This window comes from Oncorhynchus mykiss, chromosome 12, assembly GCF_013265735.2.
Source record: "Oncorhynchus mykiss isolate Arlee chromosome 12, USDA_OmykA_1.1, whole genome shotgun sequence".
Classification (NCBI taxonomy): Eukaryota; Metazoa; Chordata; class Actinopteri; order Salmoniformes; family Salmonidae; genus Oncorhynchus; species Oncorhynchus mykiss.
Genome location: NC_048576.1, coordinates 59578325 through 59599092, shown reverse-complemented (window position 1 = coordinate 59599092; position 20768 = coordinate 59578325). Strand labels below are relative to the sequence as shown.

Genomic DNA, 20768 nt, shown 5'->3' with positions numbered 1-20768 from the left:
GACAAGACTGTAACTACTACCAGTTGGAATACCACGAAATTGGGGAGAAAAAAGGGGTTAAAAAAAAAGAAGCCTTTGTCTGACAAAAATCATGTCTCCAGACATGAAGACATGAAAATCTTCTCAATTGTGCGTCGCCCCATGGACATCCCATTCGCAGCCAGCTGCGACAGAGCCTGGACAATTGCTTTGTCCGATACAGATCACATTGAAAGCACCACGGTCCGCCAATCTGAAAGACCAAAAAAAAAAATGACTAGCTAGGTTGATTACTAAAATGCTAACGTCTATATATTCCCATAACCCACAGACTACTAAAATAGTCTGGGCTTAGGTCTATCTGCACATCTAAAATGCATTAGGTACAACACCCAGGAGTAGCTAGAAGGTCATTGAATGGTACACAGATTAGGTTTGCTTCTGCAGATCCATCTGACTTGGAGTAGCAACTTCCATGGCAGTACAGTCAATGACCATCCTGCAGTTTCTGCTGGACCCATGAAAAGACACAAGCACGTTTGGTTCCCAACTTGGAAGTCTTCATAATGCTAATGAAAAAAAGCTTGTGGATCACGTGAATGAAAGTGATGGTAACATTGCGGACAGTGATTGCACCACAACAGAATAGTTGAGCCAGGTGCAAGTTGGTGTAGTTGTGATGCAACTTCATAAGAGCCATAAACACTTGATCCTCAAATGACAACATCTTCACCCTACACTTGGCAAAGTAGACAACGCAGTCCTTTTAACATTCCAAGTATTCAACAACGATGTTGAACATGTCTTTGTCTGGAAGTCCTGTTTTTTTCCTAAGTACTTTATCAGACAGCCACGATGCTGAATACCCGTTGCAGGTATACAGCTGATTCTCCTGTAGAACCTTCAACTGCACTGTTTCCTTAATAAGATGCACCTCAGTGAGAACATTCCGCAACGGTGTAGACAGCAGCCTCCTACATTCTTCAGTGGCCGAGGCGCCTGGAACTTCGTCTGCCATGTTGAATGTGTCTGGATCTACCTCTTCTGCCATTGTGGAAGTATATGACTCTTCCTCTTCTGCGATGATGGATGAGCAACATTTTCTGGCAAATACAGGGCCATTTCTCTTTCCCAACGGAAAATGTCAGCTGCAGACCCGAGTGTTGTCACTGGGTTTCCGGTCCGCCAATCTGAAAGACCAAAAAAAAAGTTACTAGCTAGGTTGATTACTAAAATGCTAACGTCTATATATTCCCATAACCCACAGACTTTACTATAGTATCGGTAAAATAGTCTGGGCTTAGGTCTATCTGCGCATCTAAAATCCTACTATGTTACCTTGTCTGAGAGAGTTATTAAAATGTCACGCCAGGGTAAGCCTACATGAAACACAGACCTTATATGAAGTAGTTCTAAAATCCTAGACACAGAAATGTGGCAACAAAAAAAATGTAATCATTTATTGGTTTTACAGCTAGGGTTTATGGGTATTATGACTCATACTGTGGTACTCATGGTGCTTTCAAGACAACTGGAAATTCTGAAAAATATGAGGTCAAATCATGATGTCAGTGATCTTTAGGTCAGAAGCTCAGAGCTCTAGAAAGAGGCCTGAGTTGGATGACCGTTCAAAATTATTTTTGCCAGTGGGTGGTCGTTGCTGTCCCAGTTCCCAGTTGTCTTCAACACACTGAAGTCAGAAGTCAAAGATTTCCAGGGTTCCCAGTTGTGTTGTGCCTGGCATCAATTGAGATCGAGCATGTATTGCATATTTCCGTTAGGGAACGCCTACTCTGTGAATTGCATGTATGCAATAACTCAATTCACCCTTTAAATCCTAATCAACTAAAAAAATATAACTTTGGCAAAGGGTTAAGTCCACAAACATAGTCCACTCTGTAACATATTTTAGTTTGGGAACATAAAACTATTGAGGTCAAATGTTTTATTGATGAGAAAATGTGCAGAATGTCAGCCAAAATCCATCTCTAAACATCCGAATCGTCTGAATGTGTGACTATAAAACCAACTTTACCTTGGTAATTCGTCACTCGTTCATCCCGCAATGATTGTGTTTTCAGGCACCGGTAGCTTGTGGGTGCTTTTATGCCCTGCAGTCAATTATGAGTGCAGGTTTACTTACTAAATATATCATTATTATTATTCACCTACTGCACTGTATGATAGCTAGCAAATTAATTAGCTAATGCCTAGCTGGAACTTCTGAAGGAAAATGATAACCAAACAAAAGTGTTTACTTTTTGCATTAGTACCACAATGTATAACTTATTTGCATTCGCTTATACTTATACTTGTATGTTGACTTCTCCATTGATGTTGTTTTTAAGTTTTCCCGGAATTTAAAAAAATTGTATTTAACCTTGATCTAATTAGGCTAGTCAGTCAAGAACAAATTCTTATTTACAATGACGGCCTACCCCGGCCAAACCCAGACGACGCTGGGCCAATTGTGCGCCGCCCTATGGGACTCCCAATCACGGCTGGGTGTGATACAGCCTGGATTTGAACCAGGGACTGTAGTGACGCCACTTGTACAATCGTCGCGAATTGAATTATGGGGAGTTTCAGGCCCCGGAGTGAACATAATTGTACACTCGCAAAGCCGACAAAAAACGAGGGCTGAGGGGCTTACGTTGCAAACGTCCCTTGGCTAATCATTTGGACCACCCACCAAAAATGGCGAGGAGGATTCCCCTAAGGGTAAGTGGCGAGGGTGTGTCTTTTAAGTGTTTTGACCGTATGTTGACTTTGAAACGCAGCCTGAAGTCCTTCTTTATCAAGAACTGCCGTGGCGCTCTTCCATCCACCACCCTCCTCAGCCTCTGGAGCTAACGCTCTCTGCCAGTCCTCAGACCCTCCTATCCGCAAGTTTCTACGAGAGCTTTGCTCCGAGTGGAAACGCTAACCGGATGCTTCAGATTTATACATCCGCTAAAACGTCATTGTTCTCTCTTCCGCGAGTCCGTTCGTTGTTTTGATCAGCTGACTGCAGCATTCTCACATGATTCCATCCGTCTACCGTTGTTGGAATTCTCACTGACTGCGATTTGACTGTCTTCTATGGGGCAAGTATTCGATTTATTCAAAAGAAAGATGAGCTATCTTATTCGTTTACAGCTGAGATCAGACCAACGTTTTCATGTAATACATTGATGTACGTTTACATGCATATGAATAATCCTATATTAAACTGCTTACACCGACTATGGAAATGGTCATGTAAAAACCTTACTCGGTCATGTAAAAACCTTAATCGGTGTAAGGTAAAAATTGAAATAAACGTACGCCGAAATCTTTCGAATTATTCGGACATGTAAACCGCTTAAACCGCGTTCCAGCGGTATATTTATTCTGCGCATGTGCTACCACGAGCAGCGCAAGACTCCCTCTTATGCGCGAGTGATGTGTGCTCGGAAAAACTGAAAGTATGCATCATATAAATATTAATGCAACAGTTTCAATATTTTACTGCGTTACAGTACATATAGGGAAATCAGTCAATTGAAATAAATTCATTAGGCCCTAATCCATGGATTTTACATGATTTGGGAGCCAGGCCCGGCCACTGGGGAGCCAGGCCCAGCCAATCAGAATTTGTTTTCCCCACAAAAAGGGCTTTATTACAGACAAATACTTGTTTCATCAGCTGTCTGGGTAGCTGGTCACTGATGATCCCGCAGGTGAAGAAACCGGATGTGGAGGTCCTGTGCTGGTGTGGTTAATCATGGTCTGTGGTTTTTAGTCCAGTTGGATGTAATGCCAAATTCTCTAAAACGACTTTGGAAGCAGTTTATGGTAGATAATTGAACATTCAACAGCTCTGGTTGACATTCCTGCAGTCAGCATTCCAATTGCACACTCCCTCAACTTGAGACATCTGTGGCATTGTGTTGTGTGACAAAACTGCACATTTTAGAGTGGCCTTTTATTGTCCACAGCACAAGGTGTACCTGTGTAATGATCCTGCTGTTTAATCAGCTTCTTGATATGCCACACCTGTCAGGATTGTCTTGGCAAAGGAGAAATGCTTACTAACTGATGCCCCAAAGAATAGCACAACATTTGAGAGAAGTTTTTTGTGCGTATTGAACATTTCAGGGATCTTTTCCTTCAGCTCATGAAATATGGGACCGACACTTTACATGTTGCATTTATATTTTTGGTCAGTATAGTTTGCACTTTTAAGATATGACTGCCTTTGTACAGTTGGATTTCTGAATTTTGTCTTTTGTATTATAAATTCTATACATTCGTTCATACTGGATTAAGAGTACATTTTCTTTAACTTTAATTTAGTTGGTTATGCTCCAGCTTTCCCTCCACCTTGTGCCAACATCAGTTCTTTTTATTAAGTCTTGGTTCCAATAGTTTATATTTTTTTCCTAAGAGATTGTCAGTTGGAAATATTCTCAGCAAGGTTGTTATATATCTTCTCTATCATATGAACATACATTTCTGACTCAAATAAGATTCCCTTAGGTTGATCTGAGGTCCAAAAGATTTCAAATACACATTTTGTGATATGTAACTTTTAAGTTGCATGTAGTTTGAAACTATGCTCTCTGCAAGGTAAGTCCAACATTGCTTTTATTCTGTCATGGAAATACATATATTTCCTGTTATCATGTAATTTATGGTGTCTTTGCCTTCCTACACACTGTTGTTATTCATTAATAGACTAACAACACTGTATTCAAATGGTTTTAGTGTTAGCTTCTTATCAGATCTGTTCTAGGGTGAAATAAAATGCAATGACAACATGGGGGTCAAAGTCAAATGTTGCACCTTCAGCATTGTACAATGTTGTTATAGGAAGGTTCTTACATTGGTGTGTCTGTTTATGGTGGTGGGTTGGTGTACTGATTATCCCAGATGTGATATGTAACCTGAAGAATAAAGACGGAACAGTTGGCTATTCAAGGTTTTACAGGTTGGTACTGTAATAGTGTACTGTAATAGTGTAACTCTTCAAAGGCTTTCTTTGATAACTTGTCTGTACTGTTCTTTGACTGTTATTTATAGAGCGAGTCTTTCTGAAGTGACTACACTTCAGGAGAGGTGTCATAGAGGTGACATAGCGTCTTGTGGAAGATGCCTACCAATAAGTCTGTGTCGAAGGCGCCGATCACCCAGTTCGTCAACTGCAGGATACTAAGAGATCACAAGCTGCAGCGGTACACACAAATGAACAGACAAGCACGTGGATATGAACATACACACACACATGTAAAATAAATACCATTACATGTAAAACAAGCGTTGTTACGATGTGTGTTACTGTGTGTGTGACAGGGTTTGTTTAATAATGTGTGTATTGTTCCTGTCTTTCCTCCAGAGAGGATCTGTGGGTGCGGGAAGGGCGGATCCTAGACCCAGAGAAGTTGTTCTTTGATGAGGAAGGCTACGCAGATCAACGTGTTGACTGTGAAGGCCTCATCATCGCTCCTGGGTTCATTGACGTTCAGATCAATGGTTAGTCTTTTCTTTGGGGGGGGGGGGGGTCAATTCACTCCAGGGACTGTCCCCAATTCAATTGCAGGTATGGACTTTATTGGAGGAGTGTTCCTTGCGAAAACTAACACAGCCTGCGAGCTGTTTCTCTCACCAGAACAAGGAAGCCATTGGATACAGGATTTTCCAAACTCAATCAATGATCCATTGTTTTACACCCACAGGAGGATATGGCATTGACTTCTCGCAAGCAACCAGTAATGTCAGAGGAGGTGTGGCCCTAGTAGCCAAGAAAATCTTGGAGCATGGTGTCACCTCTTTTTTACCCACCCTAGTCACCTCCCCTCCAAACATCTACCACAAGGTAGGCACCACCTCTACACCTGTCCTCTCAACATGTCCCGTTTCTCACCATTGTCTCACATACACTTTATGACCAAAAGTATGTGGACACCTGCTCGTCGAACATATCATTCCAAAATCATTGGCGTATGGAGTTGGTCCCCCCTTTGCTGATATAACAGCCTCCACTATTCTGGGAAGGCTTTCCAATAGATGTTGGAACATGGCTGCAGGGACTTGCTTCCATTCAGTCACAAGAGCATTAGTGAGGCGGGGCACTGATGTTGGGCGATTAGGCCTGGCTTGCAGTTGGCATTCCAATTCATCCCAAAGGTGTTCGATGGGGTTGAGGTCAGGGCTCTGTGCAGGCCAGTCAAGTTCTTCCACACCGATCTCAACAAACCATTTCTGTATGGCCCTTGCGTTATGCACGGTGGCATTGTCATGCTGAAACAGGAAAGAGTTGACCAGGGCAGCTCTAGCAGGGCAGAAATTTGACGAACTGACTTGTTGGAAAGATAGCATCCTATGACGGTGCCATGTTGAAAGTCACTGAGCTCTTTAGTAAGGCCATTCTACTGCTAATGTTTGTCTATAGAGATTGCATGGCTGTGTGCTTGATTTTATACGCCTGTCAGCAACCGATGTGGCTGAAGTAGCCTAATCCACTAATATGAAGGGGTGTCCACATACTTTTGTATATATAGTGTATGTCATTAGTGACTCCCATTCAAATGTGTTTCAAATAGTGTTGGTTTTCTTTCAAATACTTGAGCTGTGGTGGATTGATCTTGTCTGGCGCAATGTGAATTGTTAGATACTACTACACTGTTGGAGCTAGGAACACAAGCATTTCGCTACACCCACAATAACATCTGCTTAATATGTGTATGTGACCAATAAAATGTGATTTGATTTGGATCCAAATAGTTTCAAATATGCAAACCACACCCACCTGGCCTGGCACTCCAGGCAGGCTCGATCAAATTCTTATGTATTGCTTATGAATGCAATATTTATGCATGTGTTATGAAATCCTGATGCACGTACCTTTCAAGTAAAATACCTGTTTTCTAGGTCTTGTCTGAGGTTAAAGTTCACAGTGGAGGAGTGGAGGGAGCTGGAGTTCTGGGTAAAGAAGCAGTCAGGAAGGATGTAGACACATCTTCATATGTCCGATTGGTCCTTATATCTGGACATGATATCCAATACTGTATTCCATATAACTGTATGGTGATAGAGGAAATGTTATAAAACAGTGTGATATGCTGAAATATGTTGTCTCTTTTACCCCATTACACATTCTGTCAATATTTCATATTTCTGCCCTTTTTTGTCCATTTCGCCGTCTCTACCCCCACCCCCTCGCTCTCTCTCAAGGCTGTCATCTAGAAGGTCCATTCATCAGTTTAGAGAAGAAGGGAGCCCACCCGGAGCAGTACCTGCGCTCCTTCCAGTCGGGCGGCATGTTGGACCTGATTGAGACCTACGGGACCCTTGATAACGTTGCCATGGTGACGTTGGCCCCCGAGCTACCCAACAGTGAGAAGGTGGTTAGAGAGCTGGCTCAGAGGGGAATCACTGTTTCTCTAGGTAGGTGAATTAAACTGGGAATAGGATATGTAGGCCTATGACGTCTGCTTATGCATGATTTAATTGTGAAGCATCTATGTAGGCCTTATGCATGTTTTATGAATCATCACTGTGCATCACTGTGTCTCTAGGTAGGTGTAGTATTCTGGGAATGGGAATAAAATCTAATTTATATGTATGACTTAGATACTCCTCTTTGTGTGCATGCTGGGAATGACATAGCCTTTATACTGTATGTATTACATCTGCTCCTAAATGTTTTATTAAGCATATATATAGGCCTTATAAAGGGTTTATGAAGACTTATTTTAAACAACAGAAAACCAGGCTGTTTATTCAATCCAATAGACATCTCCTGTCTGTAAGCAGGAGGTTGCCATACTGTGTAGGATGATGTGATACCACTAAGTGTACCTGTCGACCGATTCCACGTGTAGGACACTCTGTAGCCAACCTGTCCCAAGCTGAGGAGGCTGTGCAGAACGGAGCTTCATTCATCACACATCTCTTCAATGCTATGCTGCCTGTGAGTAATATAACACAGCATCATATTGTATTATGTTTTCCATTTAGCACAGTGAAGTCGGAAATTTACATGCACCTTAGCCAAATACATTTAAACTCAGTTGTTTTTACAATCCCTGACATTTAATCCTAGTAAAAATTCCCTGTCTTAGGTCAGTTAGGATCACCACTTCATTTTAAGAATGTGAAATGTCAGAATAATAGTAGAGTGAATGATTAATTTCACACTTTTTCAGTTCTGCCCACAAATTGTCTATAGGTTTGAGGTCATGGCTTTTTGATGGCCACTCCAATACTTTGACTTTGTTGTCCTTAAGCCATTTTGCCACAACTTTGGAAGTATGCTTGGGGTCATGTGTCCATTTGGAAGACTCATTTGCGACCAAGCTTTAACTTCCTGACTGATGTCTTGAGATGTTGCTTCAATATAGCCACATAATTTTCCATCCTCATGATGCCATCTATTTTGTGAAGTGCACCAGTCCCTCCTGCAGTAAAGCACCCCCACAACATGATGCTGCCACCCCGTGCTTCATGGTTGGGATGGTGTTCTTTGGCTTGCAAGCCTCCCCTTTTCCTCCAAACATAACGATGGTCATTATGACCAAACAGTTCTATTTTTGTTTCATCAGACCAGAGAACATTTCTGCAAAATGTACGATCTTTGTCCCCATGTGCAGTTGCAAACCGTAGTCTGGCTTTTTTTATGGCGGTTTTGGAGCAGTGGCTTCTTCCTTGCTGAGTGGCCTTTCAGGTTATGTCGATATGGGGCTCATTTTACTGTGGATATAGATACTTTTGTACCTGTTTCCTCCAGCATCTTCACAAGGTCCTTCGCTGTTGTTCTGGGATTGATTTGCACTTTTCGCACCAAAGTACGTTCATCACTTGGAGATAGAACGCGGCAGCGTGGTCCCATGGTGTTTATACTTCATACTATTGTTTGTACAGATGAACGTGGTGTTCAGGTGTTTGGAAATTGCTCCCAAGGATGAACCAGACTTGTGGAGGTCTACAATTGTTTTTCTGAGGTCTTGGCTTTGCTTTTGCTTTTCCCATGATGTCAAGCAACGAGGCACTGAGTTTGAAGGTAGGCCTCCAATTGACTCAAATGATGTGAAGCTTCTAAAGCCATGACATAATTTTCAGAAATTTTCCAAGCTGTTTAAAGGCACAGTCAACTTAGTGTATGTAAACTTCCGACCCACTGGAATTGTGATACAGTGAAATAATCTGTCTGTAAACAATTGTTGGAAAAATTACTTACGTCATGCACAAAGTAGGTGTCCTAAACGACTTGCCAAAACTATAGTTTGTTAACAAGAAATTTGTGGAGTGGTTGAAAAACGAGTTTTAATGACTCCAACCTAAGTGTATGTAAACATCCGACTTCAACTGTACATTTTTAGTATGTACTGTATGTTAGTTTTCGTATGTGAGTGTAGTACAATCCTCTGTTTCTCCTTCCAGTAACATCGCTGTCTGACGTTTTACTGGATAACCCTTATAGGAGAATCTTGCTTTTTTACCACCAAAGACACATTACACTTTCAACTTTATCTGCAACGTTATAATCCATTTGCAACTTGAACGATACATCTCCGTCCATTCTAGCAGCAGGCTAGATGGAACAGCTGGATAGGGGAAACGGCTGGAGACGTACAAAATGTAATATAACGTTGCTTATAACATTTGGAATGACACAATTTCATGTGTACAACATCTGAAGACCTGCATCACTACACTGATAGTGTTTCTGTTTCTCAAACCATACAGTAATAATAGGAGAAGTGTAAATGTGGTTAATGAGTAACCTGTCCACCTCTGGGTGTGGTCAGCCAAATCACAGACATACGGTCTACACTATACTGTTGGACACATGCTTCAGATGCCTTGCCAAGTCTATTCAACTACAGTTTCACAATTGTACTGTAATAATGTAATGGAAGATGATGGCCGTTTCTCTCTGTTGCCATGGTGACCGTGATGGGTTAGTTTCACCATCGAGACCCGGGCATTGTGGGTCTCCTCACCAGCGACCAGGTTCCCCAGGACCGGACGGTCTTCTACGGAATGATTGCTGATGGCATCCACACCAACTCTGCCGCCCTGCGTATCGCCCACCGAGCACACCCTACAGGTCTGTGTAAGAACTACACGCACAGCTTCTGTGTGTGTGTGTGCTCTGATGTGTCTCTCTGTGTGTGTGGGGTTGTGTTGGAGTGTTTATTGGAGTCTTCTGTTGTAATGCTGTGAGTTTCAGTCTTGAAACCAGAAGTTGTTCAAGCAATGTCAGGTATAATATGCATACTAATTTCAAGAAATCTATGGCAATGCTTGTGTTGGCTTAATGTGTTTGTCCTACAGGTCTAGTGTTGGTGACTGATGCCATCACAGCGATGGGTCTACCTCCGGGCCGCCACACCTTGGGTCAGCAAGTCATTGAGATCCAGGGGCTCCATGCTTATGTAGCAGGTCAGAATCTCTTTTGTAAGGTGTAAACAACTTTTTCCCGAAGCTGTCTCTAAAACGGTCTTTACTCATAGGCACCAAGACGCTCAGTGGCAGTATAGCCACAATGGACATGTGTGTCAGGCACTTCAAACAGGCTTCAGGTGAGTGTGTGTGTTAGTAAAAGGGCTGTCTTACAAAAGTTATTCAGTCCTTCTAAATATGTGGTTACTTACTACATGTGTGCACACGTGTGTGTGTGTGTGTGTGTGTGTGCATGCAGGGCCGGACTACCACGTTTGGGTCCCTAGGTCATCGACCTCCAGGGGGGCCCCCATCCCCTTTTAGGAAAATGGCTAACTTACTGCATTTTAACACACAACATTTTTTGTTGCACTTTTATAATGCTATTGTAGCAGTTTTAAGCTAATGTCCTGCTGTTCTAAACATTTTACCTTGATGCTGAGAGAATTTTGCCATGTATGCAGGGCATGTGCTCCAGGGCCCCCGACCTCCAGGGCCCTTGACCTCCAGGGGGCCCCCAAAGATAAAATGAAAAACATTTGGTTGGGGGCTCCCTGAAGGTTGGGGGCCACGGAGCACGTGCCCTGCATTCCCATTCGGTAATCCGGCCCTGTGTGTGTTTGTGTTGACAGGCTGCAGTGTGGAGCAAGCCCTGGAGGCAGCGTCACTCCACCCGGCACAGCTCCTGGGCATCACCCGTTGTAAAGGCACCCTGGACTATGGGGCAGACGCAGGTGATACACACACACACACACACACACTCACCTAAAGTAAGCGATTGTAAAGGCCCCCTGGACTAGGGTCAGATGCAGGTGAGAAAGTAAACAGCAGAGGGCGGTCTTGCTCTGTCTACTCCAGGGGTGTCAAACTCAATTCCTGGAGGGCTGAATGTCTACAGGTTTTCTCTCCCCCCCCCTTGATTACGGTCATTGATTCGTCTCCTCAACTGGTTGTGTAGGTCAGGGGTTTTCAAACCTCTCTTCGGGGACCCCCAGCTATTCTATGTTTTTTAACTATTCCATAAATGTGAGAAAAAAATGTCTGGTGGTCCCGAAGAGATTTTTGAAAACAACTGGTCTAGGTCTTGTGTGTGGTGTAGGAAGAAGCACTAAATAGTAAAACATGTCCCCCTCTCTCCCCCGTTAGATCTCGTTCTGCTCGATGATGCTATCAACGTCAGAGCCACCTACATCGCAGGCCAGGAAGTGTGGAGGAAATGACATCATAATAATCAGTCCCCCACCGCTGCCCCACCCGCCCACGTGGACCAAATGGGCATGTCCCAAATGGCATCCTATTTCCTAAATAGTGCACTACTTTTGACCAGAACAGAGCATCATAAAGGGAATAGGGTGCCATTTGGGACACATCAATGCCTGGCTGCATTGTGCTGGACACTTATCTCAGACCATAGATGGCACCACTCTATAAGAAGAATTTTGGATGTAGCACAAAGAAGTACTCTATGTAGGGTGCTATTTGAGCTGCACCCTGGTAAAATGGAGCCACTTGTAAAATGCTACAGTATAGAATTCAATAGTTTTGTGCTATATTTTTATTGACATTTTGCATTAAGACACTTAACACAACATATACTGCATTGAAATTATTTTAATAATCTGTTTGATACATGGGAACATAGCACTGGGGTAACGCAGTTTCTCTGGACCCCCGCAGGGTTAGATCCCTCCCGAAAATAAAACAAAATCTTAAGTGTCAGCCAGACAGCCACTCATAAAGTATAGACTACCGATCATTGTCCATGGTGCTGAAATTGTGACATATCTATGCAGCTGCATGCATATCGAATCGATGATAGGATTTCTGTGGTGCCAGGGCATGTAAAAGCTTTGCTTTAGCTAATGGATCAATGTTTATTGCTAGGCCTATTTGGTCATCATTTTCTCATGTTTAGCCTAACATTTCACAAAGCTATACACGGTGTTGCAATGCTGACATTTTTTACTGCTGGCTGATGGCAATAATGTAATTACTTGTTAAGTAATTCAAGTTGTAAATTCAGATTGCAGAGTGTAAAATGTATTTGCGATGCAACAGCATACTAATCAGCTACCAATTGATTTTTAAAAATATATTGTAAAACTGTCCAGTATAGGCTACCGGAACCTGCATGACATGAGCTGTTCTCGATCTCTCCCAGCTTGGATAGAAAGTTGTTATGCATAAAACTAGTCTATTAAAGGGATAATCCACCCCAATAAATAAAATCATAAAACTCCTGTCAATTTGGTGAAAGCCTATGTTCTATTAGTAGGTAAAATTCAAATTTTCCATGATTTAACGTCTCTGTGGTCGGCCTGTGAAAATCAGGAAATTGTGTAGGAACGTGACATAGCTATATAATTAGATGCCTTTTTGGCTGTGAGCTCACAATTGCTTGTTAGACACTGGAATTGTTTATGCTTTATTCAAGTCTGACCATCGCTCAAGTACAAACACAGGGTTATATGCCCCACGTTCCCAAACCCTAAACAAGGTACAACGTTTAAGCATGATTTTACTTCCTTTATAGAATTAATTAAATATCTGCTGTATCTAATATAATACTATAATAGACTCTTATCACACAACTGTAACTGTTTTCTTTTCACCAATTGGTTGGTGAAAATCCCTGATCCCTGATTTTGCTACTCTGCTCCGCTATGCTCTGGGCCTAAGAGTGACTAAAAGTGATGCAATAGTCCACTCAAAAACTTGTCTCACATTTTGTATTCTCTAGATCAGGTATTCACAAACTAGAGTACGCGCAATGGTGTCGGGGGGCACGCCAAATAAAAATGAGTTTCTTCATATTTTCAAACAGTACATTTATATTTTCCTCTCACTTTTGAGTGAGTTTTTTTTTCTCGCCCGAGTAGCCTCGTTTCACTGCCAAAAATAAATTAAACCATCTAGTGTTCAGCAGAATAACAACACAATATCGATTACAGGTAGCCTAGTCAAATAATTAACATCCAATCACATTAACTGTTACTCTCTCGCGGGAAACTTTCACTCTTGCACAGACATTTAGAAACGATACATGACAATTTGAAAAATAAGCCACAGAAGTTTTTTGAGCGAGAATAAAGGCATGTGTAAAAGCAAAAGATACCATTAATAAGAAGGGGCTAGAAGCATGTTATATGGTGAGCTACCGAGTCGCTAGGACAAGCAGGCCCCATACTATTGTGGAGGACTTAATTCTTCCTGCTGCCGTGGATATGGCTGGGGAAAAGGCCAAAAAACTATACAGACAATGTCTTCATCAAACAACACTGTTTCACAACGCATCATTGACATAGCAGGAGATGTTTTGAAACAATTACTGCTTTGCATACAAGCCAGTGAATTATATGCATTACAGCTGGATGAATCAATAGACGTGTCGGGCCTGGCACAGCTGCTGGTATCTGTCTGTTATGTTTATGGGGGGTCCATTAAGGAAGACATCCTCTTCTGAAAACCAGGACAACATAAGAGGATTTTTTTTTTTATAGTACTGGACAGCTTTGTGACATCCAATGGAATTTGCATAGTCAAAATGTGTTGGTATCTGTACTGATGGCGCAAAAGCCATGACAGGGTGACATAGTGGAGTGGTAACGTGTATGCAAGCAGTTGCTCCCGACGCCACTTGGGTACACTGCAGCATCCATCGAGAGGCTCTTGCTGCCAAGGGAATGCCTGACAGCTTGAAAGATGTTTTGGACACTACAGTGAAAATGGTTAACTTTGTTAAAGCAAATCCCCTGAGCTCTTGTGTATTTTCTGCATTATGCAATGATTTCGGTAGTGACCATGTAATGCTTTTACAACATACAGAATTGCGCTGGTTATCAAGGGGCAAAGTATTGACATGTTTTTTTTTTTATTGAAAGAAGAGCATAAAGTTTTTTTACTGACCATAATTTTCACTTGTCTGACCACTTGCATGATGATGAGTTTTTCACACGACTGGCCTTTCTGGGTGATGTTTTTTCTCACCTGAATGATCTGAATCTAGGATTACAGGGACTCTCCGCAACTATATTCAATGTGCGGGACAAAATTGAGGCTATGATTAAGAAGTTGGAGCTCTTTTCTGTCTACATTAACAAGGACAACACACAGGTCTTTCCATCATTGTATGATTTGTTTGTGTGCAAATGAACTCAAGCTTACGGACCATGTCAAATGTGATATAGGGAAGCACCTGCGTGAGCTGGGTGCGCAATTATGCAGGCTGTGGCTCGGGTGGTTAATGCCCTTGATTATATTTTTGGCCTTCCTGTGACATTGGGTGCTATAGGTGTCAGTGATGCGTTGGGAAGACCGTACCACCGTCTGGAGAGCCGTGCAGTTGCCGTACCAGGCGGTGATACAGCCCGACAGGATGCTCTCAATTGTGCATCTGTAAAAGTTTGAGAGGGTTATAGGGGCCAAGCCAAATTTCTTCAGCCTCCTGAGGTTGAAGAGGCGCAGTTGTGCCTTCATCACCACACTGCAAACCATGGACCCATTTTGTATTCTACATGAGTCAAATGTAATGGAGTCTGTTGCCCATGTTGTGAATGGTTGCTGTTTATACAAGGATTGCAATTTTTGCAATCTTTTGAGCATGGATTAAATTAATTATATTATTTTTGCATTTCAGCCTCTGGGTTATTCCTTTTCATGGTTTTGAGTGTGAGTACCTCTTTAACTCTACAGTCTCACCAACAGCACAAATCCATAAACATCCTTGTGGAAGCTGGTTTGATGTTGATGATGTGTTTTCCTGTGTGCCAAATACATTAGATGTTGTTTTAATTGTATTTATTAAGGAGCCCCATTAGCTGCTGCCTAGGCAGCTACTCTTCCTGGGGTACAAAAACATTAAGCCACTTTTCACAACACATTAAGTGTGTGCCCTCAGGCCACAACTCTACTACTACATACAGTGCCTTGCGAAAGTATTCGGCCCCCTTGAACTTTGCGACCTTTTGCCACATTTCAGGCTTCAAACATAAAGATATAAAACTATTTTTTTTGTGAAGAATCAACAACAAGTGGGACACAATCATGAAGTGGAACGACATTTATTGGATATTTCAAACTTTTTTAACAAATCAAAAACTGAAAAATTGGGCGTGCAAAATTATTCAGCCCCCTTAAGTTAATACTTTGTAGCGCCACCTTTTGCTGCGATTACAGATGTAAGTCGCTTGGGGTATGTCTCTATCAGTTTTGCACATCGAGAGACTGAATTTTTTTCCCATTCCTCCTTGCAAAACAGCTCGAGCTCAGTGAGGTTGGATGGAGAGCATTTGTGAACAGCAGTTTTCAGTTCTTTCCACAGATTCTCGATTGGATTCAGGTCTGGACTTTGACTTGGCCATTCTAACACCTGGATATGTTTATTTTTGAACCATTCCATTGTAGATTTTGCTTTATGTTTTGGATCATTGTCTTGTTGGAAGACAAATCTCCATCCCAGTCTCAGGTCTTTTGCAGACTCCATCAGGTTTTCTTCCAGAATGGTCCTGTATTTGGCTCCATCCATCTTCCCATCAATTTTAACCATCTTCCCTGTCCCTGCTGAAGAAAAGCAGGCCCAAACCATGATGCTGCCACCACCATGTTTGACAGTGGGGACGGTGTGTTCAGCTGTGTTGCTTTTACGCCAAACATAACGTTTTGCATTGTTGCCAAAAAGTTCAATTTTGGTTTCATCTGACCAGAGCACCTTCTTCCACATGTTTGGTGTGTCTCCCAGGTGGCTTGTGGCAAACTTTAAACAACACTTTTTATGGATATCTTCTTTCTAGCTTTCTTCTAGCTTTCTTCTTGCCACTCTTCCATAAAGGCCAGATTTGTGCAATATACGACTGATTGTTGTCCTATGGACAGAGTCTCCCACCTCAGCTGTAGATCTCTGCAGTTCATCCAGAGTGATCATGGGCCTCTTGGCTGCATCTCTGATCAGTCTTCTCCTTGTATGAGCTGAAAGTTTAGAGGGACGGCCAGGTCTTGGTAGATTTGCAGTGGTCTGATACTCCTTCCATTTCAATATTATCGCTTGCACAGTGCTCCTTGGGATGTTTAAAGCTTGGGAAATCTTTTTGTATCCAAATCCGTCTTTAAACTTCTTCACAACAGCATCTCGGACCTGCCTGGTGTGTTCCTTGTTCTTCATGATGCTCTCTGCGCTTTTAACGGACGTCTGAGACTATCACAGTGCAGGTGCATTTATACGGAGACTTGATTACACACAGGTGGATTGTATTTATCATCATTAGTCATTTAGGTCAACATTGGATCATTCAGAGATCCTCACTGAACTTCTGGAGAGAGTTTGCTGCACTGAAAGTAAAGGGGCTGAATAATTTTGCACGCCCAATTTTTCAGTTTTTGATTTGTTAAAAAAGTTTGAAATATCCAATAAATGTCGTTCCACTTCATGATTGTGTCCCACTTGTTGTTGATTCTTCACAAAAAAATACAGTTTTACATCTTTATGTTTGAAGCCTGAAATGTAGCAAAAGGTCGCAAAGTTCAAGGGGGCCGAATACTTTCGCAAGGCACTGTATATATTATACAAAATCCATGTGTACGTGTGTGTATGCGTTGTGGTGAAGGTGCTCATTTTGGAAGTGGGTTCTCAGGAATTTCACTTGTGTTAATGCTTCTGGCCATGCCACACCCACATCTAGATGAATGAGGAATTAGGTTGTGCCTCATAAAGCCAAAACAATATACTCTGCTCAAAAAAATAAAGGGAACACTTAAACAACACAATGTAACTCCAAGTCAATCACACTTCTGTGAAATCAAACTGTCCACTTAGGAAGCAACACTGATTGACAATAAATTTCACATGCTGTTGTGCAAATGGAATAGACAACAGGTGGAAATTATAGGCTATTAGCAAGACACCCCCAATAAAGGAGTGGTTCTGCAGGTGGTAACCACAGACCACTTCTCAGTTCCTATGCTTCCTGGCTGATGTTTTGGTCACTTTTGAATGATGGCGGTGCTTTCACTCGAGTGGTAGCATGAGACGGAGTCTACAACCCACACAAGTGGCTCAGGTAGTGCAGCTCATCCAGGATGGCACATCAATGCGAGCTGTGGCAAGAAGGTTTGCTGTGTCTGTCAGCTTAGTGTCCAGAGCATGGAGGTGCTACCAGGAGACAGGCCAGTACATCAGGAGACGTGGAGGAGGCAGTAGGAGGGCAACAACCCAGCAGCAGGACCGCTACCTCCACCTTTGTGCAAGGAGGAACAGGAGGAGCACTGCCAGAGCCCTGCAAAATGACTTCCAGCAGGCCACAAAGGTGCATGTGTCTGCTCAAACGGTCAGAAACAGACTCCATAAGGGTGGTACGAGGGCCCGACGTCCACAGGTGGGGGTTGTGCTAACAGCTTGCAGGACATTTGGCATTTGCCAGAGAACACCAAGATTGGCAAATTCGCCACTGGCGCCATGTGCTCTTTATATGAAAGCAGGTTCACACTGAGCACGTGACAGACGTGACAGAGTCTAGAGACGCCGTGGAGAACGTTCTGCTGCCTGCAACATCCTCCAGCATGACCGGTTTGGTGGTGGGTCAGTCATGGTGTGGGGTGGCATTTCTTTGGGGGGCAGCACAGCCCTCCATGTGCTCGCCAGAGGTAGCCTGACTGCCATTAGGTACCGAGATGAGATCCTCAGACCCCTTGTGAGACCATATGCTGGTGCAGTTGGCCCTGGGTTCCTCCTAATGCAAGATAATGCTAGACCTCATGTGGCTGGAGTGTGTCAGCAGTTCCTGCAAGAGGACGGCATTGATGCTATGGACTGGCCCGCCGGTTCCCCAGACCTGAATCCAATAGAGCACATCTGGGACATCATGCCTCGCTCCATCCACCAACGCCACGTTGCACCACAGACTGTCCAGGAGTTGGCGGATGCTTTAGTCCAGGTCTGGGAGGAGATCCCTCAGGAGACCATCCGCCACCTCATCAGGAGCATGCCCAGGCGTTGTAGGGAGGTCATATACAGGCACGTGGAGGCCACACACACTATTGAGCCTCATTTTGACTTGTTTTAAGGACATTACATCAAAGTTGGATCAGCCTGTAGTGTGGTTTTCCACTTTAATTGTGAGTGTGACTCCAAATCCAGACCTCCATGGGTTGATAAATTTGATTTCCATTGATAATTTTTGTGTGATTTTGTTTAGGTCAGTTAGGATCATCAACACTTTATTTTAAGAACGTGAAATGTCAGAGTAATAATAGAGAGTGATTTATTTCAGCTTTAATTTCTTTCATCACATTCCCAGTGGGTCAGAAGTTTACATACACTCATTTAGTAGTTGGTAGAATTGCCTTTAAATTGTTTAACTTGGGTCAAACGTTTCAGGTAGCCTTCCACAAGCTTCCCACAATAAGTTGGGTGAATTTTGGCCCATTCTTCCTGACAGAGTTGGTGTAACTGAGTCCGGTTTGTAGGCCTCCTTGCTCGCACATGCTTTTTCAGTTCTGCCCATTTTCTATAGGATTGAGGTCAGGGCTTTGTGATGGCCACTCCAATACCTTGACTTTGTTGTCCTTAAGCCATTTTGCCTCAACTTTGGAAGTATGCTTGGGGTCATTGTCCATTTGAAAGACCCATTTGCGACCAAGCCTTAACTTTCTGACTGATGTCTTGAGATGTTGCTTCAAGATTTTCCATTTTCCATCCTCATGATGCCATCTATTTTGTGAAGTGCACCAGTCCCTCCTGCAGCAAAGCACCCCCACAACATGATGCTGCCACCCCGTGCTTCACGGTTGGGATGGTGTTCTTCGGCTTGAAAGCATCCCCCCTTTTCCTCCAAACATAACGATGGTCATTATGGCCAAACAGTTCTATTTTTGTTTCATCAGACCAGAGGACATTTCTCCAAAAAGTATGATCTTCGTCCCCATGTGCAGTTGCAAACCAAGGAAATACCAAGGATGAACCAGACGTTTCTTCTGAGGTCTTGGCTAATTTCTTTTGATATTCCCATGATGTCAAGCAGAGGCAATGAGTTTGAAGGTAGGCCTTGAAATACATCCACAGGTACACCTCCAATTGACTCAAATTATGTCAATTAGCCTGTCAGAAACTTCTAAAGCCATGACATAATTTTCTGGAATTTTCCAAACTGTTTAAAGGTACAGTCAACATAGTGTATGTAAACTTCTGACCCACTGGAATTGTGATACAGTGAAATAATCTGTCTGTAAACAATTGTTGGAAAAATTACTTGAGTCATGCACAAAGTAGATGTCCTAACCGACTTGCCAAAACTATAGTTTGTTAACAAGACATTTGTAGAGTGGTTGAAAAACGAATTTTAAGGACTCCAACCTAAGTGTATCTAAACTTTCAACTTCAACTGTATATCAATATATGTTAAAATGTATATATTCTGGCTATCTACAGCTCCAAACAGGTGATGGTGGAACAGGTCACGGGTTCAGCCAACAACATAACAGACGCCATTATTCTACTGACCGAGACCATGGTGGAGCGACACGAGGTGAGACCTGTTACAGAAATCAGGTTATTTTTCAGTCCAGGTTATACCTGGACACCTTTGGATGTTGATGCCATTAAGATGCACACGCATATTAACGTTCCTGTTTAAGGTCATTGTACATGAGCAAAAACACACATAAGATGTGATCATTTCATACAAAATACTTTATAAAAATCGGGAAGGCATGACGTGTTATTGCCTCACCCACGGGTGGGCGGAGCTCGTGGTGGTGGAGAATCGCCACCCCAGGTACCACCTCCACGTCTCATGACTGTAGTGACAGCTTCATCGTGGTGTTGACCCGCGGGTGCCTCGACTATCAACAGCATCCCTCCGCTTTATAGGTACAGTACACATCAACAACCTCTAACCCTCAAGCTTATTTTTACCTACCACCTCAATCGGATGTCTGCTCCCGTCTGCACAGGATTCAACCCCACCTCAGTTGTCGTAGTCCGTGCAGACAGGTGAGCGGATGTTCAACATTGACTCATTTCGTTTGAGCGAACCTAGCAGATCTATCTAGCTCCTTAAGTGTGATAAACAAGCTTTATGAAGAAAATGAATTATTATTTATATTAATGTTCTACCTCTCTTTCTCTCTATCTCAGACAGGTGTTGATGGTTCTCTCAGTTGGAGGGCAACGCTGGTTTCTCCATCACACAGACTGGCCCACAGGAAGGCAGTCCACGCCTTGCTGGGCATGGACACCACACAGCAGGCCTCCATCGGCCTCGTCCACTTTGACCAAGGACTCTACCTCCTACACCAGGACTGTTAAATTATTTTCATGGACGGCCAAAACACTTCTAGTGTGTTTCCTTTCCTTCTAAGTGTTTCGGTCCTCCATGTCCGGAATTGAATAG

General features: G+C 42.9%; 1 protein-coding gene and 1 long non-coding RNA gene across 2 annotated transcripts; one reads left to right on the top strand and one right to left on the bottom strand.

The window, feature by feature from the left end:
• Positions 1-814: 814 nt before the first annotated feature.
• On the bottom strand, positions 815-2479 carry LOC118937690. Its single transcript, XR_005035051.1, has 2 exons — positions 2015-2479; positions 815-1169 (listed from the first exon to the last, which is right to left on the bottom strand). It is a non-coding gene; the product is annotated as an uncharacterized LOC118937690 (long non-coding RNA).
• Positions 2480-2905: 426 nt separating this feature from the next.
• amdhd2 (amidohydrolase domain containing 2) lies at positions 2906-12632 on the top strand. Its single transcript, XM_021624330.2, has 12 exons — positions 2906-3065; positions 5023-5174; positions 5336-5472; positions 5676-5815; positions 6871-6925; positions 7174-7386; positions 7824-7912; positions 9907-10051; positions 10279-10386; positions 10458-10526; positions 11019-11120; positions 11533-12632. The coding sequence occupies exons 2-12, from the start codon at positions 5092-5094 to the stop codon at positions 11604-11606; spliced, it is 1215 nt and encodes a 404-aa protein (XP_021480005.1). The 5' UTR covers positions 2906-3065; positions 5023-5091; the 3' UTR covers positions 11607-12632.
• The last annotated feature ends 8136 nt before the right edge of the window (positions 12633-20768 follow it).